Source organism: Corella eumyota, chromosome 6 (genome assembly GCF_963082875.1).
Source record: "Corella eumyota chromosome 6, kaCorEumy4.1, whole genome shotgun sequence".
Taxonomy (NCBI): Eukaryota; Metazoa; Chordata; class Ascidiacea; order Phlebobranchia; family Corellidae; genus Corella; species Corella eumyota.
Window position 1 is genome coordinate 3,902,474 of NC_137495.1, and position 27,383 is coordinate 3,929,856.

A 27,383-nucleotide genomic window follows, 5' to 3' on the forward strand; every position below is an offset into this window, starting at 1 on the left:
TTGATTTAATTTGTTATATCTTTTGTATTTGTGATTTAACTGTCTAACTAACTAATTTTACTTCTGCCCAGATTCGAACCTGACAACAATAGGTCTACAACTACCTCAAACATAACCACTCGGCCACGAGAGAACTTCAAAATATGCTGCGAAAACTTCAATGTAAGTGCGCAACTCGAAATACTTAAAAAAAAAATTGAAAATTTTAAATCGAATTTAAACCAAACCAATAGAACCGCACTGGTCTAAATATCCTATATCGAAAAAACTATTTAATTATTGCCCCCCCCCCCCCCATAAATTGGTACTATATAAAGTGGGCCAATAAAAATTTCAAAAAAATTGAAAAATTTAAATCGAATTTAAACCAAACCAATAGAACCGCACAGGTCTGAATATCCTATTTCAAAAAAATTATGAAAAAATATTTAATATTAATAAAGTTATGACATATTTACTAAATTTTCGCAAAATTTTAAATCCCGAAATTAAACATCTTATTTGATGCGCATTGCCCTAACTAACATAAGAGATAAAGAAATTTGCGAAAAAATTAAAAAAGTTAGGGCAAAAAATTATTGTCCCCCCCCCCCATAAATTGGTACTATATAAAGTGGGCCAATAAAAATTTCCAAAAAATTTAAATCGAATTTAAACCAAACCAATAGAACCGCACTGGTCTGAATATCCTATTTCAAAAAAATTATGTAAAAATATTTAATATTGATAAAGTTATGACATATTTACTAAATTTTTGTAAAATTTCAAACTCCGAAATTAAACATCTTATTTGATGCGCATTGCCCTAACTAACATAAGAAATAAAGAAATTTGCGAAAAAATCCAAAAATAAAAAAGTTAGGGCAAAAAATTATTGCCCCCCCCCATATATTGGTACTATATAAAGTGGGCCAATAAAAATTTCAAAAATATTGAAAAATTTAAATCGAACAAAAAAATTATGAAAAAATATTCAATATTAATAAAGTTATGAGATATTTACTAATTGGTTTTATTGGTTTGGTTTAAATTCGATTTAAATTTTTCAATTTTTTTGAAATTTTTATTGGCCCACTTTATATAGTACCAATATAGAGGGGAGGGGGGGGCAATACTTTTTTGCCCTAACTTTTTTATTTTTGGACTTTTTCGCAAATTTCTTTATTTCTTATGTTAGTTAGGGCAATGCGCATCAAATAAAATGTTTAATTTTGGAATTTGAAATTTTACAAAAATTTAGTAAATATGTCATAACTTTATCAATATTAAATATTTTTACATAATTTTTTTGAAATAGGATATTTAGACCAGTGCGGTTCTTTCTTTTTGTGCTGCATATATTTCTTTAAAAAAAACATCTTATCAGGCAAAATCAAGTGTCGTTAAGGGGCCGCTACAAATTTGACATAAACAATTTAAAATGTAGTACGTTCATACTGCAGGTATTATAGTAAAGTGAATTTAAAATCTAAATTTTTCTTTTAAACTCATATACAAAACTACATGTGCGTCATAGGGTCATCTGACGTTAGAATTAGTGAAACTAAAAATTGTACGTAACCTTTTTTTGTTTTTAAATAATACGCAAATTTTTTTATTATTTTCAGCGCTTTTAATAAAAATTTTAAAAATTGAATTTTTAGAATTTTGATAAAATGTGGTCATAACTTTAAAATTTTTATCATACCGATGTTATTGTCTCTAAATCGATGTTATTGTCTCTAAATAATATTAAATAGTATATCAAAATCCTATAACAAAGTTTATTGCGCTATGTCTAACCATGTAGAAAACAAAACAAATAAGTTATTTAATTTAGTTTTATTAAAATCAAAATATCATTTGTACAACACAAGTATTAAAATTAAAATCATATTTTTGCAAATTGAAAACTAGTTTTTTTGATATCTAGATCCAAAAAAAAAATTGGAATGCAGAAAAATATATTAATTCACTTAATAGAACTTATTAAAATAAACTTTTTCTTTTTATGTTTATGAATATTTATTTTTGACAAAAACTGGTAAAAAAATGCTATAATTAAAGCTTTTGGCTAAAATAAATATGTATATAAATTTATATAATAAACACTGACAATTTAACTAAAATTTGTAGAACACCTGACAAGTAATTAAAAAAAATATGCATATATAGTAATTAATAGGGAACTTAATTAAACATAGGAACCATGATGGTAGAACTAATTGGTACAAATATATAAATTATTTATGCACTGTTTGGTTAAATAAAACTGTGAATACAACAATTGCTTTTTACATATTACATAATGAGATTTGTTAAAAATAAAAATATCTTGTATTATCATTTACAATTGCTATAGAAGTCTGTTTTTGTCAAGTACCAACACTGCACAAAATAGGCAATAAAATAAGAGCAAAATGGAAGGGAGGAATTAAGTTAACTCACTGTATTTATTTCCATTTGCTAGCAAAGGTGATGTTTCGTTAGTATGTACAGGAAGAATCAAACTCTTGCGATAGGCAAGAAATGAAATTATAACCAATATCGTCATTTCTGGCATGACAATTGCATGATGCAAACCTAATTTAAGAAAAGGCAAACTTTAAAATAAAATACCTTTTTATTAGATTTTAGTACCAAATTAAATTTTTAAAGCCATTAAATAAATAATAAAATTTAGTAATTCAAATGCTTTATTAAACAGTTTTTATATTTTTTTAAAGGAACTGCTAATTTTGTTATATTTGTTTTTACTACTTTTACGCAGTAAAAACTAAGTTATGGGTGTATAAAAATAGAAGTATATTTATTTAAGAAGCTTCAGTGATTTACTGCTGATTAAATTACATACTGGTTTAATGATTAACACCAAATGTTAATAAAGAATGAAGTAGTGAAGTTTATAAGAAATAAAAAATTAATAAAAAACCAAATTAATTTTGTGACCAGACTGCTTTATATATTTATATGCCTATTCAAGAATTTTCTTGTGTTAAGTTAGTTTTTAATAAAATCCAAGAGAACTGTAACTTTTTTTATTTTATTATTTCGTCACTCCTTTGCAAAATTCTTATTTTTTGGTGTATATCTGTAAAATGTATTTTATTCTATCATAACTATTATTAATTTAATCTATACTGGATTTGGTAACCATGCCATATCTTTGTGTAAACATTAATACTTTTGGCATGTTTTAAATCATTAAACTGATTTTGTCATATTTTTTCCCGTTGCATTATTGTAACATTAATTGTATATCGTATTTATTAATTACTTTTATCAATGCGCGAAAAACCAAAATAAAAAAACTTACTAGAGGCTCTAACTACTGAGTTAAATGGATCTTTGCAAGGTATAATATTGTGGTTGGCAAGTTGAGTAATAATCAGGTTTTGAAGAGTAGAAATACACATTACCATCTGTAAAATAAGATGAAAAATGTCAAGAGATTTTCAGATGGTTATTTCAAATTTTAGAGAAACCATTTTCTGATTAATGGCTAACTTTTTGGTACTGATTTTGTAAGCATGACCAGCATCATATAAGTAAAAAATACTGATAAAAAATTAAAATTGAAGCCTAATATTCAACAAAAACGTTTTTTGGGGGGAAAATTGTAATAAGTAGAAACATAACTTAAAAGGTCCCTGAATCACAAAAATGAAAACTTATAATTTCATAAAAAAAACAACATTTACAAAACCAACAATATTAGTATTAAAAATTTCTTTAAACACTTGCTATTTTTACCTGGATGCATATAAACTTGACCCTTAGTTTGTAGGGATTTAAGATGTCCATGGATGCTCTGTGGACAAGGGTTATAGAATACATCGCAACTAAGACACTCACAATGCTTAAAATTTGTACAGTTAAGGCCCCAGAGGATTCCTATTAAAAATATTATATATATTAAATAAAGAAATATTAACATTAAAATACTCAGTAAAACCTATAAACAAATGCTATAGTAACATACATATATAAGAAATGCTAAATTTAAAAAAAAAAAAATTTAATAATTTTAGTTTTAAGTTTCTAAAAAATGCATCTAATAAATTTTACAGTTTCAAATACAGTCTATACCACTAGAAAAAACTGTATTTTTATTCCCTGAAGCAGAAAATGTGTTTTCTATGTATAATACTAATTGAGTAAATTTTAGTAGGCTTACAATTTCTTCAACATGAAGTCCATTGGTCCACATTATTCCTCGAATAAAACTATAAATAGGCCGAAGAAATACCATTTGGTATACTCCAATTTTTGTCCACCTGTAGAATTTCCTACAGAACAAAAGGACAAATAGGTTAGAGGGCTGTATTACAAGGTTTATTGAATTTAAATTTAAATTATTTTAAAGAGCAGTTTAAAATTGAACTTTGTTCAGTAATATAGCTGATCTAGCATATTGTTTGTCATTCACAAACAATTAATGAAAACAATTATATTTATATATATCATATAAACACTTTTTTTGGCAACTGGTTAAAATTAATGATTTATTGAAATCATATGATGTTGAATATCACTACAAATGTAACCACGCCAAAGTACATGTTGTCTAACTTGTATGTACTCTTCAAATTTGATATACAACCTTTTAATTTAAATTCACATAACCATTTCAAAACTATGTTCAATATTTACTTGTTAGCTTCTATTTTGGGTAAAATACATGGCAAGTAGCATAATAATGGTGGAGCTGCGATGGATACACGAGCATCAGATTCAAGTTGGCCACCTTGTTCATTTCTTATAAGGTTTAACAACAGGCTCAAAAACTCTTTTAATGAGAAGGCAAAATATCTAAATAAAAAATAAATAAAATGAAATTTTGACTGATTGCAAAACCGTTTTAAATTTATTATGCATATAAACTAATTGTTTTTATATATAAATTTTTTTGATTGACAGCAGCTTTATTAATAATAATGACAATTATAATCTATAGTTCCTGTAAAAATAGTGTAAACAGTTATGCCATCGTAAATAAAATAATCAGTCATTAGATTGGTGTGATTACCAAAAATGTTTAAAAACAATAACGTTGGCATTTACAATTTGCCCAACACAAATATTAATGCTACATTTAAAAGTAGATTGTTATATACTTACACTTCAAATGAGAGCTCTGTTAAAATACTGGATCTGGGAGAAAGAATTACGATGAACGACATTGTGGCATAAACAGCATATGTTGCCTGTAATGTAAGATTCACAATGTAATACAGATTTAATACCATGCTTTTTTAAGTTTAATCCATTTAGTAAAATACATAGGCTTATAAAGTTTCAAAAAACATATTTTTAATTTAATAAAAATTAAACAGTTGTTTAACACAAATACTTAAGTTAACTTGAAATATATTTTACAGTTCTAATAAATATATATAATTGGTTTTGCTAATATGCAGTTTTTAACAAAGCATTACTTTAAAAAAGATTACAAAGTTTATAGTCTATCTGCCAAAGTGTCTTGGCCGAAGTGTCCGGGGGCCGAAGTGTCTGGTTAGCCTATCTGCCTATACATAGATTATACACTTACATAAACAATTTTCAAATTACCTGTATGAATAACACATGACTTTTAAAGTTTTTGGTTCTTGATGCCCTTTTATAAAATAAAACTGACTCGGTCACAAACACAGCCCATGTAAACGCAAAAAAGGAAGTGCATACAGTAAAAACTGCAATCTGTTTCGGAGTAATATCTAAAAAAAAGTTTTAATATAATAAGAAAATGGAATATAACATTTTGAAATATTAAACTAAACCTGATAAAACATTGTTAAATTTTGATTTATTGTTTAAACGCCGGTTTCTATCTTTTGAATTACAAAATTGTTAATCTGCAAATTAAGATTCAACAAACTGACAAAAGTTAATTTTTCACAAATTTTTAATTAAAAACTTACTAGCAAATAACGTAGTTACATTTGGAGCCTCATCGTATGTACAATCAGCATTCATTGCGATTATATTTTAGTTTACAAATTCATTTATTCCATAAAATTTCTTAACAGAACTACAGCAGAAGCGAAACTCGTCATGACAAACATCAATGCACGATCAAAGGTTAAAGGCCAACAAAAAAGCAAGCTTTATTTTCGTATGACGATTGTGTAACGCAGAGTATTAAAATCAAAAACTTAAAAAAAAAATACTACAAACAAATTAAAATTAATAATTATTTTTTGAATTACTTTATTATTAATTAAGTTATTTTATACGAAACATATCAACATAGAAATAATAAAAAAATATTCAATCAGCTGATTGCTGTTGCTATTATCGAACGCGAGATTTAAATTTTTTCCGTTCAACAGAAAATGCATTTCAAGATTCAGACCGTTGCTAAGCTAAGAAACCTGCCCGAATAACTAATGCTTTTAGTGAAAATAGTGGTTTTTATCTTAGGAATACGACACACAACTAAGTTTTAAGTGATGTGTATAACATGTGAAATATTATGTTAATAAATGTTTAGAGCGTTAGCAAGTTCAGAAGCTGTTTTGTTGCGTTTTTAATCCTAAATGTCTATTTGTACTTTGTCAGTTTGTCTTTTTCTTTATTTAATTACTTTAGTCAGTTGAAAATTCGAATATTGCATCCTAATATCAATTTATTTATAATGAATTATACTTACCAAACCTTACATCTTTAAACATTTTTATTTTAAAAATAAATTGGCAGATAGTTTATTTTATAGTGCCATTTAAAATTCAAAAATGCCAGGTTCAAAGCTAAGTGATTACGACATTTTGTACCTCATTGGTTCTGGCTCATACGGAAAATGCCTCAAAGTAAGAAGAAAAACAGACAACAAGGTATTAGTTTGGAAGGACATGGATTACGGGTCAATGACTGAACCAGAAAAACAACAACTCGTAGCCGAAGTCAATCTTTTGAGAGAACTAAAGCACAAGTACATAGTCCGGTATCATGACCGTATAATCGAAAGATCAAAAAGCAGATTGTATTTGATTATGGAATATTGTGCTGGTGGTGATCTGGCGAGTCTGATTACGAAATGTAGAAAGGAAAGAAAATTTCTTGACGAGGATTTTATAATTAAGGTATTTAACTAAGAAATTTAAGTAAATGATACGCAAATTCAATAAATTGAAAGTTAGAATCTGCGAGAAACTGTTGTTTAAACCCTTTTTTGGATTCTAGCCATAAGAAAATATATTTACATATATATACCCAATTAACTTTATTTTAAATTTTTCATTAACAGATAACCACTCAGTTGATACTTGCACTGCAAGCTTGCCACGGCCAGAGAAGGAAGTCGGGAAACCAAGGAAAAGTTTTACATCGAGATTTAAAGCCCGCCAATGTGTTTTTAGACGAAGATAAAAATGTGAAATTGGGAGATTTCGGTTTAGCTCGAGTTCTGAACCACGACACCAGTTTTGCTAAAACTTTTGTTGGAACACCTTACTATATGTCCCCTGAGCAAATGAGCAAGACTCATTATAACGAAAAGTCTGACATCTGGTCACTAGGGTGTCTCATTTATGAGCTCTGTGCGCTGGTACCTCCCTTTACTGCTCCAAATCAAAGGCTTCTGTCGGTAAAAATCAAGGAGGGAAAATTTAGAAGAATTCCGTCAAAGTACTCAGATGAACTGCAGGTAAGTTTTTTTAGTTTCCTAATTTTTTTGAACATAGTTTTTCCCTTTAACTTAACATTGTGTATATATTACCTTTTAGAATTGTATTGCATCGATGCTGAGATTGACCTACAATGCTCGGCCATCTCTCGAGGATACTTTACAGTCTCCGATACTCAGAGTTGCAGCCAGAGAATATGGAAAATTGTGTGAACCCAAACAAGAAAAACCAGCTTCCAAAGAACCTGTTATTGATGGTAGGAATTAAATATGCTTTGTTTGTGAATAGCAGTTAAATAGGAATATTTAACTGTATGTATAAAAATATTTGGTAATACTTATTTTATTTGTTTTTTATACATGTTAAATTTGTTGTTGCTTTAAAGGAGCCAAAGTTCCGGCAAGAAGGACGTCCTCAAGTTCATCGAGTTTAAGCTCACATGGTGAAGTAAAAAGGTAAAACATTCACTTTGATCTAAAAAAATTGAAATTATTTTAAAAAACATAAAAATAAAATTTTATATATGTTTTACAGAGTTTCTCCTGATATTGCTCTTCTACAAGAGCGCGAGCAACTACAAGAAAAAGTGAGAGAACTTGAAAAAAGAGAGAGGGAGTTGCAAAGAAAAGAAAGACAACTAGAAGAGAGAGAGAAAGCTGCTGAGGAAAAAATGAAAACGGCCGAGTCGCTGATACGACAATACAGAGAAATGAGAGCCGACCAAAAACTTATTCGAGCAGACCCAATGGACAAGTGAGTTTTTTTAATCAAACCATCAAGATCAAGTTTACTATTTGAAATCTAATTACCGGTAATCTAAAAATTCACAAAACAAGCATTTAAGTTATTTCACACTTTTAATTTAGATACAAAGTCGATATTTTGAGTCACAATAACAAAAAGCAAGTTCACTTCGAGTCTGACTCGAAGGAGAATGCGAATGAAGTTGGAGTGAAAAATTACAAGTACGACAAATTTGAAGTCGACTACAAGGTAGGAGATTATAGGCGAAAATTACGAGAACTTAAACTGAACAACGAAGATAACGCAAGGCCCCGCTACAAGCCTAGTTCAAGGTTTGAAGTAAATAACAAAGCAAGAGTATTGGGTATTAGATAAATTAAATAAACAAGCAAACGACTTTATCATTATTCACAATTATGCCGATATTTAAGATTGATTTTATTTTTATTTTCAAGTTTACAACTATTTTTAACATAGAAAAACTAAAGTGTAATGTACATTTTGTATCTGATATTGAACACTGTATTTAAAAAAAATAATTCCTTAAATAAAATAACAATAATGCCTTCTACCCTAAAAGTTTTTGCACACAATAATAAAAAAACTAATTTAATAATTCAATTCACTGTGTTATTAGTTAATACCTGTGGTAACAAATTGTTTAAGTTTAAGGCATCGCAAAACTTGGTCAACTAGTTTTTTAAACACTATTTTTATTAGTGCTTTTATATTGTTTTAGGTTTTGTAAAATTTACAAATTCAGGTTTTAGTGAGATTATTGATTTTGTTTTAATTATGTAAATATGTATGTTTGAAATTAATGTTTGTTAAAAATTGTACTATATTCTTAATGACACCCTTTTAAAGTATTTTATTACTAAATATATGTAAAGTCTTATGAGGAAATGTTAGGTGCCCTTTAAAATTTTTTTAAATTAAATCTAATATTTAATCTATCTGCCCTTTATTGTTTTATATACAATATATTATTGTCATCGCTTACCAATTAACAGTATTCAAGTTGTAAGTTATTATTAGAATCGTAATTGGTAGAGTTGGTAGTGTAGAATCTGAAATAAAATGTCAAAATAAATTTATCACAATAAGATGCAGCATTTTTATATACTGTTACACAAATATACTCAGAGTTTTGTTTAATCAGTTTTAATAAAGTTGTAATGTCATTCGAATAGAATCATACATTACATATATAATAAAAAGGATTAAATAATAAGATAGGTAATAATTCAGTCCAAAACTACACAGCCAAATCAAGTACTTAACTAAACCAAAAAGAAAAGGTAAACAACTTAATTATAGACCATAAGTAAAAAGCAAGGCTACAAGACTTACACCATGTTGCCCGCACACAAAATTAAGATACGAACCCACGTGACGTTAAAGATACGTTACACTACCCCTAATAGTGAAATTATGTCCCATTAGGCCGTATATTAATTTCTTTGGCCGCCAAAGTTACTCTAATATCGGGATCGTTATGTTGCGCCTCCCAACAATTCTTGTCGCGCCGTTAGTGTTGATTCCGAAGCAGGTTTCGTCGTTGTTACCACGTTAACCTAGATTATTTCTTCCTGATATTCTTCGACTTTACTGCACGATCCATTTGGCCGTCCATTTTTTTAAAGTTAAGTAGCCACTGTAAAGACCTGTGATCTGTACAAATCGTCACAGGTCTTCCAAAAACATAAAAATAAAATTTTTCCATTGCCTTCACAATTGCAGCTAATTCACAATAATTCTGTTCTGCTTTTGAAAACGTCTGGTAAAATAATCCATAACACCCTCAGTCCCATCAGCTTGGACCTGACTTAGTACGGCACCCACGGCGTAGTTGCTTGCATCGGCATTTATAATATATTGACCCTTTTCTGATTGCAATATGGGTGCGGAAATCAATAACGTCTTTAAATAACGAAAAGCTTGCTCACAATCGCTTGACCATATATACCTCGCATTTTTTTTTAATAACTCATGTAGAGGTCTAGCTATATCAGCAAATCCACGAACGAACTTTCGGTAGTAGGAGCATGAACCCATAAAACTTTAAATTGCTTTAACAGTCTTTGGTTGAGGCCATTCCTTGATTGCTTCTATTTTCTTGGTTGACGTTGAAATTTCTTTTCTTGATATCCCATGCCCCAAGTACTCCACATTTTGTCGAAAAAGTGCACATTTCTTAGGGTTTAATAACAGATTAGCGTTTGATAAACAATTAAAAACTTCATTCATATTATCACAGAGGCTTTCAAAAGTGCGACCATGAACTAAGATGTCATCTAAATACATGATGCATTTACTATGAGGTACATCTAAAATCACTCGGTCCATTGAACGTTGAAAAGTGCCATGGCTGCCACACAACCCGAATGGCATAACGTTAAAGTGATACAGTCCCTTACCTGTTAAAAATGCTATTTTTTCCAGCAAACCACTTCATAAATCAATTGTCGAAATGCTGTCGGTAAGGGGTAGAAATCATTTTTCGTCATGAAATTTAGTTTTCTGTATTCCACACAAAAGCCAGTAGAACCATTTTCTTATGTACCAGCACTATAGGTGAGCACCAAGGGCTGTTCTACGGTGAAATAATTTTCTCCTTAAGCTTTCGTTTGATTAGTCTATCAGCTTCCAGTTGTTGAGCATGTGACAGTAGCCTTGGCCTTTGTTTTATAGGCCTAGCGCTTCCAGTGTCAATCACATGCTCGGTCATATCAGTTATTGCTGGATAGTTGTATTTTCTTACGTAATCTTGTATTAAATTTACGCATATTTGTTTTTGGGCCTGATTTAATTCCAATGTACAAATCTCAATCATTTCAGAAGTCTCTTTCGAATCTGGAAACACCCCATCGGACGATATAATAACGGGTTGCGCCAGTTGAGCTTTCTTCTTATTTAGCAAATTTAACTGCACTGTGAACCATTGTTATTATTAAGCTGCAGGGTAGTCATATCAATGTTGAAACGATATCTTTCCAAGAAGTCCAGGCAAAGTATACCATCCTCGCCAATGTCGCAAATAAGGACATTTTCTTTGTAAAATTTATTACAGAGTTGAAATTTTACGTTGCAGCTATCATACACAGAAATTTTATGATTTCCAACCCCGCGCAACGCAAATTTTAAAGTTCCTAGTTCAACTTCATCAGGTTTGTCAAATACCCTTTTATTTAGCAATATCACATCAGCTCCTGTATCTAGCAGAATTTTTACAAGCACATCTTTGCATTAGACATTACAATACAGTCCATTCAAGCGTTGTGTCGTTGCGTCGTTAAACTAATATTGGCAATGTTCGAGGCGCAGTTGGTGGTAGTCGAATTTTGCCTCCTCAATTCGACTACTGTCTGTTTCCCGCTTGTTGTGCATTACGATTTACAGTCTAATTCTTTCGACCTTTGTAGTATTGGCGTCTTCCATTTCCATAACTACTTTAACCTAATTTCATGACTTGGTTGGCATGCGATGTAGGAACAACGTTAGACAGTTCACTAATTGCTTCTAGTTGATTTCCAATATGTTTAATTTCTAAATGGGTGCTGGTTTTTTTTTTTCCTTTAAAGCATTTATAAACACGTTTACTTTAAGTGCCTCCTAAACATTCTTATGCGTCGTCGTACACTCGGCACCGTCGAACAAATGAATTAATTAGTATCCTCTGCCAAATTTACAAAACTTTCATTTCCACGACGGACTCTGGTATGCAATGCCGAAACAGGATCAGGTATCTTTAATTTAATTTTCTGCTTTAACTTTTCTTTCAGGATAGCGTATTGGTTACGAAGTTCGGGTTGGAGACTTGTCACCACGCTAGAGGCTATATCGGTTAAAGGTTAAGCAAGTTGAATACCTTAATTGTTGTTTGACCATGTTATATGTTGCTGCCAGTTCAAACTTAGCAATGAAGTCTTCATATTACCCCTTTCCGTCAAACATCTCAACCTTAACTTCGCCTATATTTTGGTTTGTACCCATTGGTGTTTGAATATAAGGTTGAATTAACTCTTCTTTGTATATTCGGCCAATTTCTCATTAAGGTCGTTAATCGACCTTATTGTGGACGAGCTGAAGTTTTGTAGGTTTATTTCCAGCATTTCATATTTTCGATCCATACCAATCACAGCGTGTTCTAAAGCTTGGTGCATTTCCAGTCTAACATGCGATATCTGTTTTTCAGTCTCTTTGTGAAATTCATCGCGGAGCCGCTGTAGTTATATTAACTTCTTCCTTCGCAAGAAATTCGATTTCTTTCCCCCATTTCTTGTGGGGTTTGAACGACATTACTTTTGATGAGTTCAAGCTATCCGCATCCGACATAATAAAATCTCGACGGAACCTCCAATGTTACACAAATATACTCAGAGTTTTGTTTAATCAGTTTTAATAAAGTTGTAATCTTATTCAAATAGAATAATACATTATATATATTATAAAAAGGATTTAATTATAAACACACAGTCAAATCAAGTACTTAACTAAACTAAAAAGGAGAAGGTAAACAACTTGATTATAGACCACAAGTAAAAAGCAAGGCTACAAGACTTACACCACGTCGCACGCACGCAGAATTAAGATGAGAACCCACGTGACGTTAAGATACGTTACAATACAAAGGCTAAAAAACCAAGGTTTACTTACTTTGGTATTTTATCAACAAATATCAGCAGTTATACAACATACTTAAGTACGCAATCAAACGTTTATATAATTTCTACTCACCTTAAATACTGTATTATAAATACACTAAATCAAAGAAATCAATTCTCTCTTGTGTTCATAATCTGATGCTATCTGTAAATGTACAAAACAAATTAAGTATTTTAGAATTTTACCAACTATTTAAATCTATTACCTGTTGGTCTTAAGTTAGGCAAAAATCTAAAAATCAAACTTCATCAATATACTTGAAGGTTCGTGTCTTCAAGTAAAAAAATCAGTTTGTTACAATAACCTTAGATGTTAATATTTAATATTGTATTTTTCTGAAACAGAAAAAGAACAAAATACTTTTATGTTGACAGTTCCATGCAAAGAAAATGTACACGATACCAAAAAAAATATGCCGGCGCAAAAACAGAAAACAACGGAACAAAAATGGCACTTTAAACATAACTTTTACAATTGCAAAAACATGATATTTCACTGTGATTTAAGGGTTGTGAAAATTAAGTATTTTTGTGTTCAAGCTTATTTAAATTGGAACTATTTATGGATCATTCTAATTGATTAAAATAAAACAAAAGGCACTAGAACATAGAACTTTTAACATACTAAAAGGCAGCTAATTTATAAAGCATTATTGAGAAAATAAAAGATAAGAACTTTGTACTATTTATATAGAACAGATCAATTAAGTTTTTTGAGTGTGTACAATTATATAAAACTAACATTACAATAAACTTTTGATAAATGTACCAAAAAACGATCAAAAAAGTTCAAATCAGAAAGTTACCTATATACACATTTAACAATAAACAAAATAAAGGCCAACTTATACATTATTAAAATCAAAAAAATATCTACATAAAAAAATAAGAGTAAAAGTGCAGTAAAAAGAAAAAAACATTTCGAACAAAAAATGGGGTAATAAAAGAACCAATTTTTTTAATTTTCTGTAGTCATTTCATCTTAAAGTTGAATTGTGTAATTTTAATTTAAATTAATATGGAACTACAGCATAGCTATAATATATTGGCACACATAAATCCTTAAGTAAAATTTAGAAAAACTTTATTACTATTTTTAAGAATATTATAAGAGAAAGTTAACAAAAGTTTTAAAAAAAATAAAAATTAAAGAACAATATAATGGCGAAAAAAAAAGGGATAAAATCCTAAAAAATGATAACTATTGAAGATTTGATTGACTTAAAAAGTGTAAAAGATTACAAATTTCATAAAATTGTCTAAAATTGACATAAAAATGGAACTGTTAAGTAGTTAACGCTAATCAAATAGTAAAATTTAATTTTAATAGAGACATAAAAGCCCGGGTACTTTCACACTTTGGCGTTATGTAACCCTGAGAAAAAATTTAAATTTTTTCTAAAACAAAAAGTCAATTTGTTGTTCATTGTTTCTCAATCTGACACAGAATTGTTTTTTAAAAATGTTGTAAAAAAAGGAACATTCGTCTAATGATATTTTAACACTGATCATATAATTTCCATTACTCACATTTCAAGACATTTACTTGCCTTTACACACTTGGACAACAACCAATGCCACATTGTTTTTGGGTAAACTGATGTTATTTAACATTTTTGTTCATTTTTTAAACTGAAATTTTCTATCTCAAATTTTGTGAAGATTTTTCAGAATTTTAACAAAAAAAATTTATGAATTTCCGCCGTAATGTGACAACATATTCTGCCGGATTGCTGCATGATGATGCGGATGAACAAAAGTTTGTGGGACGGCTGCTGGGGGTATAAATTCGGGGCGCATGGGACCCATTCTATGGGCAGGGGGACGATTTTTCTCCTCTCTCTTTCTTGCAGCTTCTTCCTCTCGCAACCTCCGCTTCTCTTGAGCTTGTTTTCCATGTGTCTTCATGTGAGCATTTCTGCTCTTAACCTAGAGAAATAAAATTAAAAATTAATGAAAAAATTTAAACCATCCTTTGAAATTTTAGCAAAAATAATGCGTTACCTACATTTTAATATTAAAAAACATGATATTATGTTTATTATTCTTTCTACCTCTTTACAGAAATTTTTTTTTTTGGCAAATTATTATTTTTAAAATTCAACTTTTGTTTACCTTGGCAAAAGACTTTCCACAAACAGGACAAGTGAAGATCTGTGGAGGTTGATCATCTAGGGATGCGCTGGAAGCAGGAGAACCAGCTGGAGATAAACTGCTCACCCTAACTTGCTTCACCCGATCTGAGAAGATAAAAATATATTTTGAAGAAATTTTAAAACTAAAAAAAGAAAATAAACATTTTTAACACAAATACTTACTTGTGTGAGTTTTATATGGCCTTTTCTGGACAGGCTCAGGCTGGGGGTGAGTTTTATTTTGTTGCATAGAATACTGGGGTACAGGGTTTATTTGTGGGGGTGATTTGATGTCATAATTGGTTGGTGGCAAAGGCCATGACCCTGGACCATTTCCAAAATAAATTGACTAAAAAAAAATTAAATTTAAAATTTAAAAAATAAATTAATTACAAAATAATAAAAAACCAATTACTATATCTATTTTAAATGTGAAACAAATTCTAAAAAATTAAAATAATGAATTCCTAATTTACCCTTTCTTTTTCCTCATCAGAAGAAGATGTCCTCTTTTCTGCATCCAAATCAGGATCAGCCAACTTAGAAAGGATGTCTTTCTCGCTTCCGTCACCACGGAAACGTCGAGGTCGTTGAATTCGACGTCGATGTCGTTTCACGATATGATAATATCGCTCAACGCATTCAAAAGTATTTCGAGTTTTGATCTACAAAAAAAAATTTTTAAAAATCTTTTAAGTGGGTTTTTAAAATTTAAAACATAAACATAGTATTATATATAGCTATTACACACTACTAAAATCTGTAGTCACCTGTTTTGAGATTACAGAGAAATCCTTTCTATGCTCAAGCATACCACGGTCAAATAATTTAACTTCTTGTGGGGACCATGGTTTACCTGACCCAGTATAAGTTGAAATTATGTTTTCTGATTTGGGGGTGTCAATTTTCTTGCTTATTATACTTCGAACTGCATTCTTAAAAATAAATATCATGATATTATTATTATAGTATTTTTATAACGTTATTGAACTTGCCTGTTTACAATTATTTTATTTTTAATTTTTATAAATTTTTAATTTAATCAATACAGAAACAAAAATTTTAGGCTTAAAGATGCTACAAACAGCCAGACTTCGTTTTAAGAATAAATTAGAAATAAAAAAATGATTTAGAATTAAATTTTATACCAAAATATCTCCATTACAATTGTACAAACAATCAAGTGCATATTCCTTGTTAGAACCACCATAAGGCACAACAGCTGAGCAAGACAACTCCATAAACTGTTCCACTAAAATTGGATATTTTAAATTAATTTCATAATAAAAATAATAAAACACGAATATTTTCCAGCAAAAAATTAAAATTTAATTCAAAATAGCTATTTAATGTAAACTGCGCTTGTAAATATTTTTATATAGATTAGTTTTTATAGTAAATTTAACTTACAGTGAGTTATAATTTTGTTATTTTCTGCTGACTTTGCCGAAATATTCCAAATTTTTTCTGCCTTATGTCTTTCACTTCTTGCAAGATGCTTTGGGCCTTAACATACAACATTATAATATAACCCAATTTATAACAATGGCAAAAACAAATAGTTTTCTGTAATCTAACAATAAAATTAACTTACATAAGGTAGGTATAGTTGCTTGAAACCTTGAACCAATGTTAATTTTTCTATAAAAAATATTTTAACTTAAATTAAATATTTAAATTAAAAATTATTATTTTACAGTAAATTAAATAAAATTAAGATTCCTTTAACTTATAAAATATTGTTTTCAAGTTGAAAATTTATTGATACACAACTATAATTTAAAAATTTACGGATCAGTTGATCTAGCTAGGTCATCTTCTTCATCAGGGATCGATTCATCGAGTTCTGGGATCGGAGGAATTGCCTCGTTATGACTCACTATAAAAAAATTGTTAAAATTTTAATATTTTGAAACATATTAAGAATTTATTTTTACACAATACATTCAATGTAAATTACTATAGCATAACAATGCAGAAAGGGTTGGATCATTCCTTCATTGTAATTTATATTTATTCCATACAATCTACATAAACAGTTTCTATACTATAGCAAAAAATGGTAGTGAAAAAAATTAAAACGTTGTAACTTACACTGTCTTAAGAACTTGACAGAAGGAGTGACAGGGGTTGTGCAATATAACCCTGACCCAGCTCTGATGGGGCTTAACATGGGGGGTGGTGTGTAAGGGGGAATTTTGTCATTTACCCCACTGTAACTTGAAGCACTATCCCCACTTGGCCTGCAAGTTTACAAAACAAAGTTTTTTTAAAGCAAAAGCATAAGTAATTTAAAAGTTATTAAATTTACACAATTTTAGTTAAATAACGTTTAAAAAATTAAAATAATTAAATTGTTGGTTTTACCTTCTGTGCTTATGCAAGTGGCTGTAATACAAGCTATTGGCACTATATGCATTCACTGTTAAGGGAATAACCAGAGGTGGTGGCCGATGTCTAGTCTTGGTCACATGACGAGTTGTGCTCTTCTTTAAAGGTGAAGTAGTGTTGTGTAAAAGACGACTTTCTCGACGGGTGTTGGATAGTGGACCGGATTTCAACAACAGACGACAATCAGCGGAATGACGTCGTCTTCGAATTCGTCTTTGTACAGGTTTGGGTTCGGCCCAAACCTCCTGTTTTACAGTCTTTGATTGTTTATTTGAAACAGGTTTTGTTGAATTTGTCGTCTTTTGGTCTTTGACAATGTTATTATTGTCAAATTTTTCAAGCTTAAGATCATTTGTGGAGTTTTCTTCACTCGACTGCTTTCCCTGTCGCAACTTAACTGTCGGTACAGGACTGTGTAGAATCTGCTTCAAAATACTTGAACTCGAAGTCTTTATTAAATGAGAACCTTCGCTGTGGTGTCTTTGTCGAAACGATCTTGCACTTCCGAACATAGACCCAGTTGGAGTTCCTCCCATCATTGAATTAGGTAAAATTTTGCTCGGATTTGCAACATTTACTGCATCTCGCATCAAAGGATCGTCATATGAAGACATCAAAGGATCACTCTGAATATATTCATGATCCTTCCACGTCACTGTTGTTTCACGGTTCATAGCATCACTGTCAATAATAGGGTTGCTGCCATACTCCCCAAATCGGCTTTGAAATTGCCCATGAACAGGAGCTGTGACAGGTAAAATAAACGGATCGTTGCCCGTTCGAATTGGAGACGTTTCGCTGTTCATGTTTGGGTCGTTATATATTGGTTGTTGCGTCAAATCATTTACTCTGTGGTTCACCTCAGATCCCATCCAGGCATCGGTTGTCACATTAGAGTTACGAATATTTCTGTGAATTTCTGGTGTGTCATACTGGTTTGGATAATTCGCAGGCAACTCTTGAACATTGTCTCGATTACCTGTTGCAACTGCAATAGAGGCTAACTGTGAAAGTGGGTTTGATTCATGGTTTGGCTGATTTTGATAGGAGAAAGACTGAAAGTTTGTCTCATCATGATTCGAAGCTGGAACTGTATTTTCAGGGGCCTGGGGACGTTCAATAACGTAAGTTTGTGGGTTGAGCAACTCTCGATCCATAACTTGTGCCATGAATTGTGGATTAAAATCTTGGGTTAAAATATGGGGTGGATTGGGTAAGTTATTTGCTGTTGCAAAATTAAGGTTACTAAATGGCAGTCCAGGTGGAAGTTGTGCTGCATAAAATGGGTGATAACCTGTCGTTTGTGGGTCAATCGGACCCATAGGTTCTAACTTTGGGGGTGGATGCTGCTCATTTAACCCAGTTCCGATTAACATAGGGGGCTGGGGTAAAAGCATGGGTGTGGGTACTACATAAGCTTGTGATAAGCCAGGGTGAGTATATTCCAATTTTGTGGGGTCAGATTTCAACAAAGTAGCTGCAGATGCAATATCTAAAAGTCCATTTCTATTCTGATTAGCTGAAATCATTGCATGAGGTTGGCTTAAGGGGGGGAGTAGAGAGGGGTCCACATTAACCCCAGATATAAAATTAGGGGATGATTGACCCATGTTGGAGAATTGAACAAAGGGGTTATGAACGGGTGAACTAATATTAGATTTATTATTTTCGTTGAGTGATCGCTGATGTCGATCTTCTTTATTTTGCTAAAAAAACATTTTTAAATTTTTTAAACTATTTGTAAAAAAAAAAAATTAATTAATTACAGAAACAATAATACCACTTACTTTTTTATCTGATGTACTGTGAACTCTCATATGACCATTGAGAGCAGGAGTGCTCCTAAAAGTATGACCACACAGGTTACAAGTCAGACTGCCATCTGAATTTTTGCGACCAGAACTGCCACTACTGCTTGTACGACGTGATCGAGCAGCTGCAGTGACCTTCAAAATAAAATTATATGATAGCGGCGTCATTCATAATCACATAAACCTATTTTAAATTAATAAAAAAAATATCCAACACTAATTTTAAACCTAATCTCATGTAAGTTACCCACCTTAGTAGAAGTAGAAATGGAAGGTTGCGGTTCAGAGTGAACAGAAGATTGTAAACCACCAGGTCCACTTGCTAACCTAAAACAACATCATTTAAAATTTATTTATACATTGAAAGAAAATTTTAACTTTCAATATAAAAACTACCAAAAGCTTAACCTGTTATTGTATTGAGCTATATAGCCCTGGTTTGCCCTTAACACTAAGTCAGGTGGGTTAGATACACCATAAGACTGTTGGGTCTTTGACTGAACAGGATTTGACATAAAATGTTGTACAAAACCGGTCGTTATTGCAGGACTAGTGGGCTCTTGTTTGATGACCCCATTTGAGATGTTGTGCTGAGTTGTGGCAACTTGGAGTTGTTGTGCGGGAAGTTGGTGGTACTGTGGGCCATAAATAAATTGTTGCATCGACGGGTCAGAAGAGTGAAGAGTGTTATCGTAAGTTGGCGGAGGCGTGTCACGACTTATATTCTGTTGTAATTGCAACATTTTGGGAATTGTGGCAGTTTCATTGGGATGGTTGTATTTTGAGGTTGGCTTTCCACCATCGATCTGAGTTTTCTCACTTTGTTCAAGGAGTTTACTTAACGCTGCAGCAGCTGCTTTGTCCCGGTCATTTAAAGGAGCTTCGTCGTCCATCGCTTGTTCTTCTTCAACACTAACAGTTCTATTATCACTAGAGAAAAAACGGCTTCGATTCTGGCCATCTAACTGGTGCTCAGGATGATCCAGAGGACTTTTAAGTTCTGGTTCTGGGCCATTGGACACAGGAGGAAGATTAGAGGGAGCTGGGGCTCTCTGTGGATCACGAAGTTTTGGAGTATTTCTAGACTCATCCGTAGTTCCCTGCATGGATAACAAAGAGGCTGGACTTCCGATTGGCATATCCTGTAGCAAAGGCCCCAATTTAATTCCTGATTGCTGTAAACGAATATACTCGGGAGTTGCACGGTCAGTTATAGCCCAACCATGACCCTGTATTCGTTGAAGGGGTGTTGCAGCTAAAGACATAGGCATGTGAGCTGGTATAATAAAAGGCTGTGGCGTTGTAATCTTGGGAAACATTTTAGCTTCCTCTTTTGATTGGGGTTGATATGCTGCACCAGCCGAAATTAATTTTTGTACCATCGCAGCATCATTCAAGCCCTCTTTTTCCACTTGGTGCTGCTGATTAAGCCTTGCTCTTATTGCCAACTGTTGAAGGGCCCCACTACTGCTACCCTGGCTTCCAGCGAATCCTTGAACGTGTTGTTGTTGTTGACGTTGTTGTTCTTCTTGTAGAAGTTGTTGATGTTGTTGAGCACTGTGAGCAAGTAGTTGCATGTTATAGTGGTCAGCAGGTGGGGAGATTAGAGGTGGGATTACTGCAACCTAACAGCAAAACAACGTCAAGTTATAAAAAAAATATCACTCTAAACCTAAAACTACAACTACGAAAAATAAGCTAGATCAGTTTTAAAAATTTAAAATATATATAATTTACTTTAGTCTACACTTCTTAAAAGTTTTTAAATTTATCTTATTTTGATATGCTGTACTTTTTCAATCATCAGTTTCTGTTATTTTTTAAAAACTTCATCATAAAAAAGTTATATATACCATAAATCTTTTTGCCTAACCATGCAAAACCTAAATAGCATTATAAAACAGTTAGTACAATACAATTGACAGTTGTTGTAGACACATACACTAGAAGAACTAAAACCACAGCAATTTTAAAGCTTAAACCCACGTTAAATCTGTTTGGGAGTGTTTGTTTAGAACACCAATGCCAACAAAGATTAAATATTAACCAATAACTAACCTGTGATGATGCAATGGGTAAGAGATGAGGTGGTAAATTGTATCTTTCTCCTTCATTTTCTCTGACAAAAAAATAATAAAAATTGCTCGTTTAAATAAAAAATCATCACCACTGCACTGTATGTACAAACTTTTCTAACTTTTAAGTAAGTTTAAGTCTGCTTGAAACTACGCAAACATGTAAACAAATAAATAAATTGCAAAAACAAAAAAGAAATTAATGGCAAAACGTGAACCTAAAATATGTTTTATAAATTACCAAAATTTGTTTAAAAACATTGTCAAACCTTGACGCGATTCCATTCCAATTGGGATTGATATTTCTCGAAGGTTCAACAAGCATTTTATGCTGTTTGTGTGGTTGTTTTGTGCTTGTAGAAACAGCACCTTCTTGCTGTTGTTGTTGTTGTTGTTGATGATATGCTTTAATTTTAGGGGAACTCCTAGCAGATGTCCTAAATAAAATATAAATTAATTTTTAACTTTAAATCATAAAACGTTATTAAAAATACATTTATTCAATCTAAGACTAAAACAATTTTATGTGAACTTAACTAGGTTCAATAACTTATTAATAAATAATATTTTGACAATGTGTACGAAAAATGCATTTAAATGTAGCTAACAATATCATGTAAGGCCCTGGGCAAGATTTGTTCCTGTTCCCAGAACTGTTTAACATACAAGACATAACAAATAATTTACTCTACACATAGCAACTTCTTATAATCTATCTAACGTAGCCATTTAATGTATAAATTCACTTTTACTGCTAAAGGCTTATTTAAAGTTTATCTTTAATTAGATAATTATAGTAGAAGGGTATACTGACAAAGAATAAAATAAAACTATTGAAAACATTTCAACTATGCTTAGCTAACATGTTATTATTGCCTAAATTAGGCATTTAATACATAGGCTTATGCTGCATAAAGTTTTAAAATTACACAATGAATTGCTATCTTATTAAAAAAACAATTTCAACTTAAATATTACCTTTTTTATAAAACTATTACTAAACTCAATAACTATATTAAAAATAATTCGATCCTAAAAATTATTTAATATTTCATAAACTTAAGGTGCAAATCCCCCTAAAAAAACTTATAAGACTAAGTCACATGCTATGTTGTCATAGGCAAAGTAACAGCTCTCAAAGATAAACAACTAAGTTGAACAAAGCTAACATTCGTTAAAGACAGCATGGTTAAGTATAAAAATAGATCATGGTAAAAACCCAACAGGGAAAAATGTTGTCATACTTACAGTATCATATCTCTGTGTTCGCTCAACTGTGACTTGTTGCCTTGTAGAGTGCCTTTAAAAAAAAAGAAAAAATATTAAAAAAAAAACTTTTTATTTTTATATATATAATATGTTAAATAATAAGCAGTCACGATTTTAAGGTGTTAGCTTTACTGAATACATTCTTTGTAGCTAAGGAATTAAACAAACATGAAATACTTTTTTTGGTGGCTGGCTGGTAAGAAGAACTGACTTGTTAGCGTTGCTTTAAAAATGAACAAACACAATACATTTCCTAATCACAGTTTCCCGGCAAACAATGTATTTAGAGTTTAACTTTACAATTATGAAACAAATTCTATGCCTTAGTCTATCATTAAATATCATCAACATAAATTCAAAATCTAAATTTTTTTATCAATATACAAAAAAAACTTGTGTCATTAAATATCATGAAACACTTAAAAAGTTTAATGAGTGCACACAGTGTTGATTTTGTTGCGTAAACTGAGCTCTGTAAACTTTACAAACTAAAGAGAAATTAACTATTATTCTAAAGATTTTTTATTGCCAATACCTAAAAATACCAATACCTAGAACTTACCAGTTCTTAAACAATGTAAATACATAAAATACCGAAAAAATTACACACGCAAATAACATTGTTTAAATCCTTTTTAATACATAACGCAACAACATTTATAGGATATTTAAATAAACAACAGCTTAAAGGAAATAATCAATTATCTGCTAAATCAAATAGTAAACGTGATTGCCCTCTGACATTTAATTAAACATTTAAAAAAAGCCTAAAATGTATAGCTGACCAAAGCAAAACTGTACATAGCAAAAATTTTAAAAAAAATAATTTTATTTTTTGCAATATATAAATACCATTAGCAAACTGCCAACTTTTTCAAATACTATAATGTTTTTAACCTAAAATGACTAAAACACAATACAGTACATGCACCGGAATTATGCCAAAACTAAAATGATGATTACCAGGATGTACTGGTTATTACAATAAACCATTACTGCACTGTTGTTTACCATTATCTGGAAGTTTATTCTTGCCTTCTAGTGAATTTATGAATGAAAATACAACTTGTTTTTACTAACAGCTATAAAACTTGGTTAGATATAAACACTTCAATTTACTATCTTACTACAGTTCTGTAATATAAACAATATGAATCATAAGAGTGTAATTGGTACACACCGTCAGGAACACATTTATTATATATAACATGTCTAACACACTTTTTTTCTAATACAATTAATCTAACTTTATTTAACTCTTTTAAGTCTAATGTTATGCAAATCTGATCTAAATTTTATGTTTTTAGATTTTTTGTTACAAGATTAACACTTAACTTGCAAAAAAAAATCAATGTCAACAGTTTGATTAAACTCACCGTTGCTGGAGTTTTTGTTTTTATTCAAGTTGACTCCGGCTGAAGTAGAAATATTGTTCGCGAAATTTCCCCTTTGGTTATTATCCAACATCATATGTGAAGTGTCAGGTGATAAATCTGCGTAAAGAAAAATTTAAATAAAACAACGTCGGCTCAAAGTTCAACAAATCAAAACCGACATAACCAACATTTTGTTATACACCCATTTTGTTTAAACAAGCATAAATATACCAAATAAAATCTATTAAAAACATGTTTTTTTGGCAAATAGGTAAAAACAATTTATTTAGCAGATCTATATAGAAATATACATCATTTTGATGGACTATTTTTCTCAACCATGCAAAGTAATTTAATCTAGAGAAAATAATCCTTTTTTGTTTTAATTGACTTTATGAGTTAATTTAAACGAGCAAAAATAAAGCAATCCCCTAATGGCCAAGCTTAATGCATATTTAAAATGTTCTAATGTAGGACATGATTACCTGGCATATATGAACCCCCCTGTTCTTCGAAAAGTGGGTAATCTTCTTGTACCGTTCCCTGATACACCCCATCTACATCCATGCTAGATTGCTGGAGTCCTTCAGGAGTAACATTGTGGGGGGTGTTTGGCCCGTTGTGTTCTAAATAACATGACAATTAAATTTCTTTTACTAAAACTAGATCTTTTTTATTGCATTAAAGATATTATGAAAATTGGCAAGTGTAGTAAATTAAATTAATATTGAATTAAATAACTAACATTCCATATAAAAAAAACTGCAACTTTGAGATAAGGCAATATAATGCAGGTATCCATACAGAATTTTTAACCTTACAATATCTATATTTAACTCATACATTATTGCCCTTTATGTAAAAACAATGCCTTGTTTATAAATTGCCTACAAAAAGATTGAATTAACTGGTTGTTGCTAATAATTTGCAAAAACACACCTATTTTCATTGTGTAAAAATTGTTTTGATTGTAAATATTAGTAAACTAGATAAAATAAATAAAAACTGCAAAAAATGATTGCATAAAGGCATGTCATCATTTTTTAAAAAGCCTAATTAGGCATTCAACTGGAACTAAATTTAATGCACACAAAATCAATCAAAAGTATATTACCAAATAGATGCGACAAATGGGGATCTTTGCTTGTTAACAAAATATCCTTTTTGTCTGACTTTAAAACAGTCATGTTATTATTAGTGTATTCCGCCATAGTAAAAAATCAAGATTGTAGAGAAATATTTAATCCTTTGCATGTATCCACAACAGTAAAATACGAAAGCAAAATTAACATGTTGCAGCTATCACATAGTAAGACCTGTTACTAAAAATTGATGTTAGTTTAAAATATAATCTATATGCTGATATGTAACTAACGAAAATTTTCAATTAAATGAATAGCTGAAAATATACACATAACCTTGACTGCTAGTATTATTAAAACACGACATTTTTTAGTATTTTATAATACAAAAAAATATATATTTTAATGATGCTGAAATCAACATTTTTACATTTTGCGTTGGATTGCTGTCAGATTGTAATGCGCCTTTGTTGTTATTAAAGTAAAATAAAATTAAAACGATTAAAGTATGAATTAAACAACTAAAATAATTTATAAATGTATTAATCGCGCAATAATAGGCGACCCATGTCTGTATGTTATATAAGTTTAACAAAAACAACGGCCATATTGTTTCTGGCTATTTAACCAAATCGCTTTAATATAATAATCCACAACACGATCGAGACGATATCAAAGCACACTCTGCAATGCAGTCCGCCGAATTAGCCTAAAAACTAATATAAAGGATCAAAGAATACCTGGTAAAACAAAAAACCTAACTTAGGTTGCAAATTGAGCCTTAAATCTTATACCAACTCGCTGAAAAATATGAGTCACATGCCATTTCTCCTTTTGCCTAAGTTTTTGTTATTTGTTTTGCAGAACCGTAGCAATGCCCGACCGAATTAACGTGACGTCACGGAAAGTTGACGTCACGCAATAAATTTTGACAGACCACGTGCTTAGTATAAAAAAAAATCTAACTAAAAATTTGGTATATCTATAAATGTTAAATATATATATTAACGCCTAATTTTTTGTTTTCAAAACTTAAAACAGATACCTAAACTGGATTACGATGTACCACTAAAATTTATCCTCATTTTGACATTTGTTTTTAATTTTATTTATGACTACCGTCCCAAAACAAAGGCTTTGTTATGTAAAACAATTTTTTGCATCGTTATTGTAAATAATGTAACAAAGTTTTACTTAGTTTTATTATATTTAAGAACCAAAAAAAATAATTTTTGGTTTATTATAATGTAAGGATTAGATCAAAGAGCAGCTAACAATGTTAAAGAAATATTGTAACGAATCCGCCATTTTGTTGTTTACTCTTAAGTCTTATCTATTTCTTGTCACGTGTTTACACCTAGAGTTTCGTCTTTACACCTTATCATTATCGCGTGACTTGTGGCTTTAACTGTTTAATTGTTTTATATTGATTAGTCATTGTGATACGAGTTTGTGAACGGTTGACTTAAATCTTAAGCAATAAATTACTATAAATAATAATACGGCTTTTCTTACAAAAGATAGAAAACTCGATTGTTACAATATTTAGAATATGTATATTTTATTATGCTTAAACTGTGGTAGGGCTTAAAATCTTGCTATTGTTAGTATATAACCGGCAGCGTGGTGTAGTGGTAAGAACACTTGCTACACCACCATGATGTCGTGGGTTTAATCCCCACTGCTCTTATGCTGTAGCGCCCTTGAGTAAGGCGCTATAAACGGTATAAACTCCTGCTGAGCCAGCACTTAATCAGCAGCATAGTTAAAAGACGCCAATTTTGCATATAAAAATAGTGCAGCAGTTTCAGCAGCAATTTTATGTGAATAGGTTGTTATGTATTTAAATACCTAATAAACTTTTTCTTTAGATTATGTTAAAAACAAAATATAAGCTTTATGACTTTTTTAGTTTTGTTTCAAATTTTTTGGTTAGCCACTGCAATTAAAGGAGAAGGGTTTGCAAATTTTAAAAAGCGAAAAAAATTCGGAAATCGGAGAATACAGTAAGTTTGGATAGTCCTTTAAATTCATGCTATGTTAAAATTGCATATATTTTTTAAGGTTTAAACAAGACCCCTTTTTTTAATTGTTTTAAACTATCTTATATTTATATTTTTTAAAGATCAATAGAATTTTGATGATTTTTTACCTAAAAATATCTAAAAACAGCAAACCCAAAATGAATTACATAAAAGAAAAATTTAGTATTTTAATGCACTAAACTAT

General features: G+C 30.6%; 3 protein-coding genes across 3 annotated transcripts; 1 reads left to right on the forward strand and 2 right to left on the reverse strand.

Moving 5' to 3' along the window:
• Window positions 1-2,031: 2,031 nt before the first annotated feature.
• Window positions 2,032-6,038, reverse strand: LOC145755411 (organic solute transporter subunit alpha-like). The gene is made up of 8 exons (XM_082571641.1): window positions 5,901-6,038; window positions 5,551-5,696; window positions 5,101-5,186; window positions 4,633-4,791; window positions 4,157-4,268; window positions 3,733-3,873; window positions 3,296-3,401; window positions 2,032-2,562 (listed from the first exon to the last, which is right to left on the reverse strand). Exons 1-8 carry the CDS (start codon window positions 5,953-5,955, stop codon window positions 2,414-2,416), a joined length of 954 nt encoding a protein of 317 aa, XP_082427767.1. The 5' UTR covers window positions 5,956-6,038; the 3' UTR covers window positions 2,032-2,413.
• Window positions 6,039-6,680: 642 nt separating this feature from the next.
• Window positions 6,681-9,353, forward strand: LOC145756094 (serine/threonine-protein kinase Nek2-like). Its single transcript, XM_082572334.1, has 6 exons — window positions 6,681-7,061; window positions 7,226-7,624; window positions 7,704-7,860; window positions 7,990-8,059; window positions 8,139-8,357; window positions 8,471-9,353. The coding sequence occupies exons 1-6, from the start codon at window positions 6,714-6,716 to the stop codon at window positions 8,721-8,723; spliced, it is 1,446 nt and encodes a 481-aa protein (XP_082428460.1). The 5' UTR covers window positions 6,681-6,713; the 3' UTR covers window positions 8,724-9,353.
• A 4,504-nt stretch (window positions 9,354-13,857) lies between these two features.
• On the reverse strand, window positions 13,858-25,390 carry LOC145756092 (uncharacterized). The gene is made up of 20 exons (XM_082572333.1): window positions 25,187-25,390; window positions 24,558-24,698; window positions 24,073-24,189; window positions 22,676-22,727; window positions 21,697-21,864; window positions 21,411-21,471; window positions 19,761-20,977; window positions 19,604-19,679; window positions 19,329-19,487; window positions 17,518-19,247; window positions 17,245-17,393; window positions 16,942-17,029; window positions 16,745-16,791; window positions 16,561-16,656; window positions 16,299-16,402; window positions 15,921-16,085; window positions 15,627-15,815; window positions 15,334-15,499; window positions 15,131-15,255; window positions 13,858-14,944 (listed from the first exon to the last, which is right to left on the reverse strand). Exons 1-20 carry the CDS (start codon window positions 25,281-25,283, stop codon window positions 14,705-14,707), a joined length of 5,187 nt encoding a protein of 1,728 aa, XP_082428459.1. The 5' UTR covers window positions 25,284-25,390; the 3' UTR covers window positions 13,858-14,704.
• Between the last annotated feature and the right edge of the window lie 1,993 nt (window positions 25,391-27,383).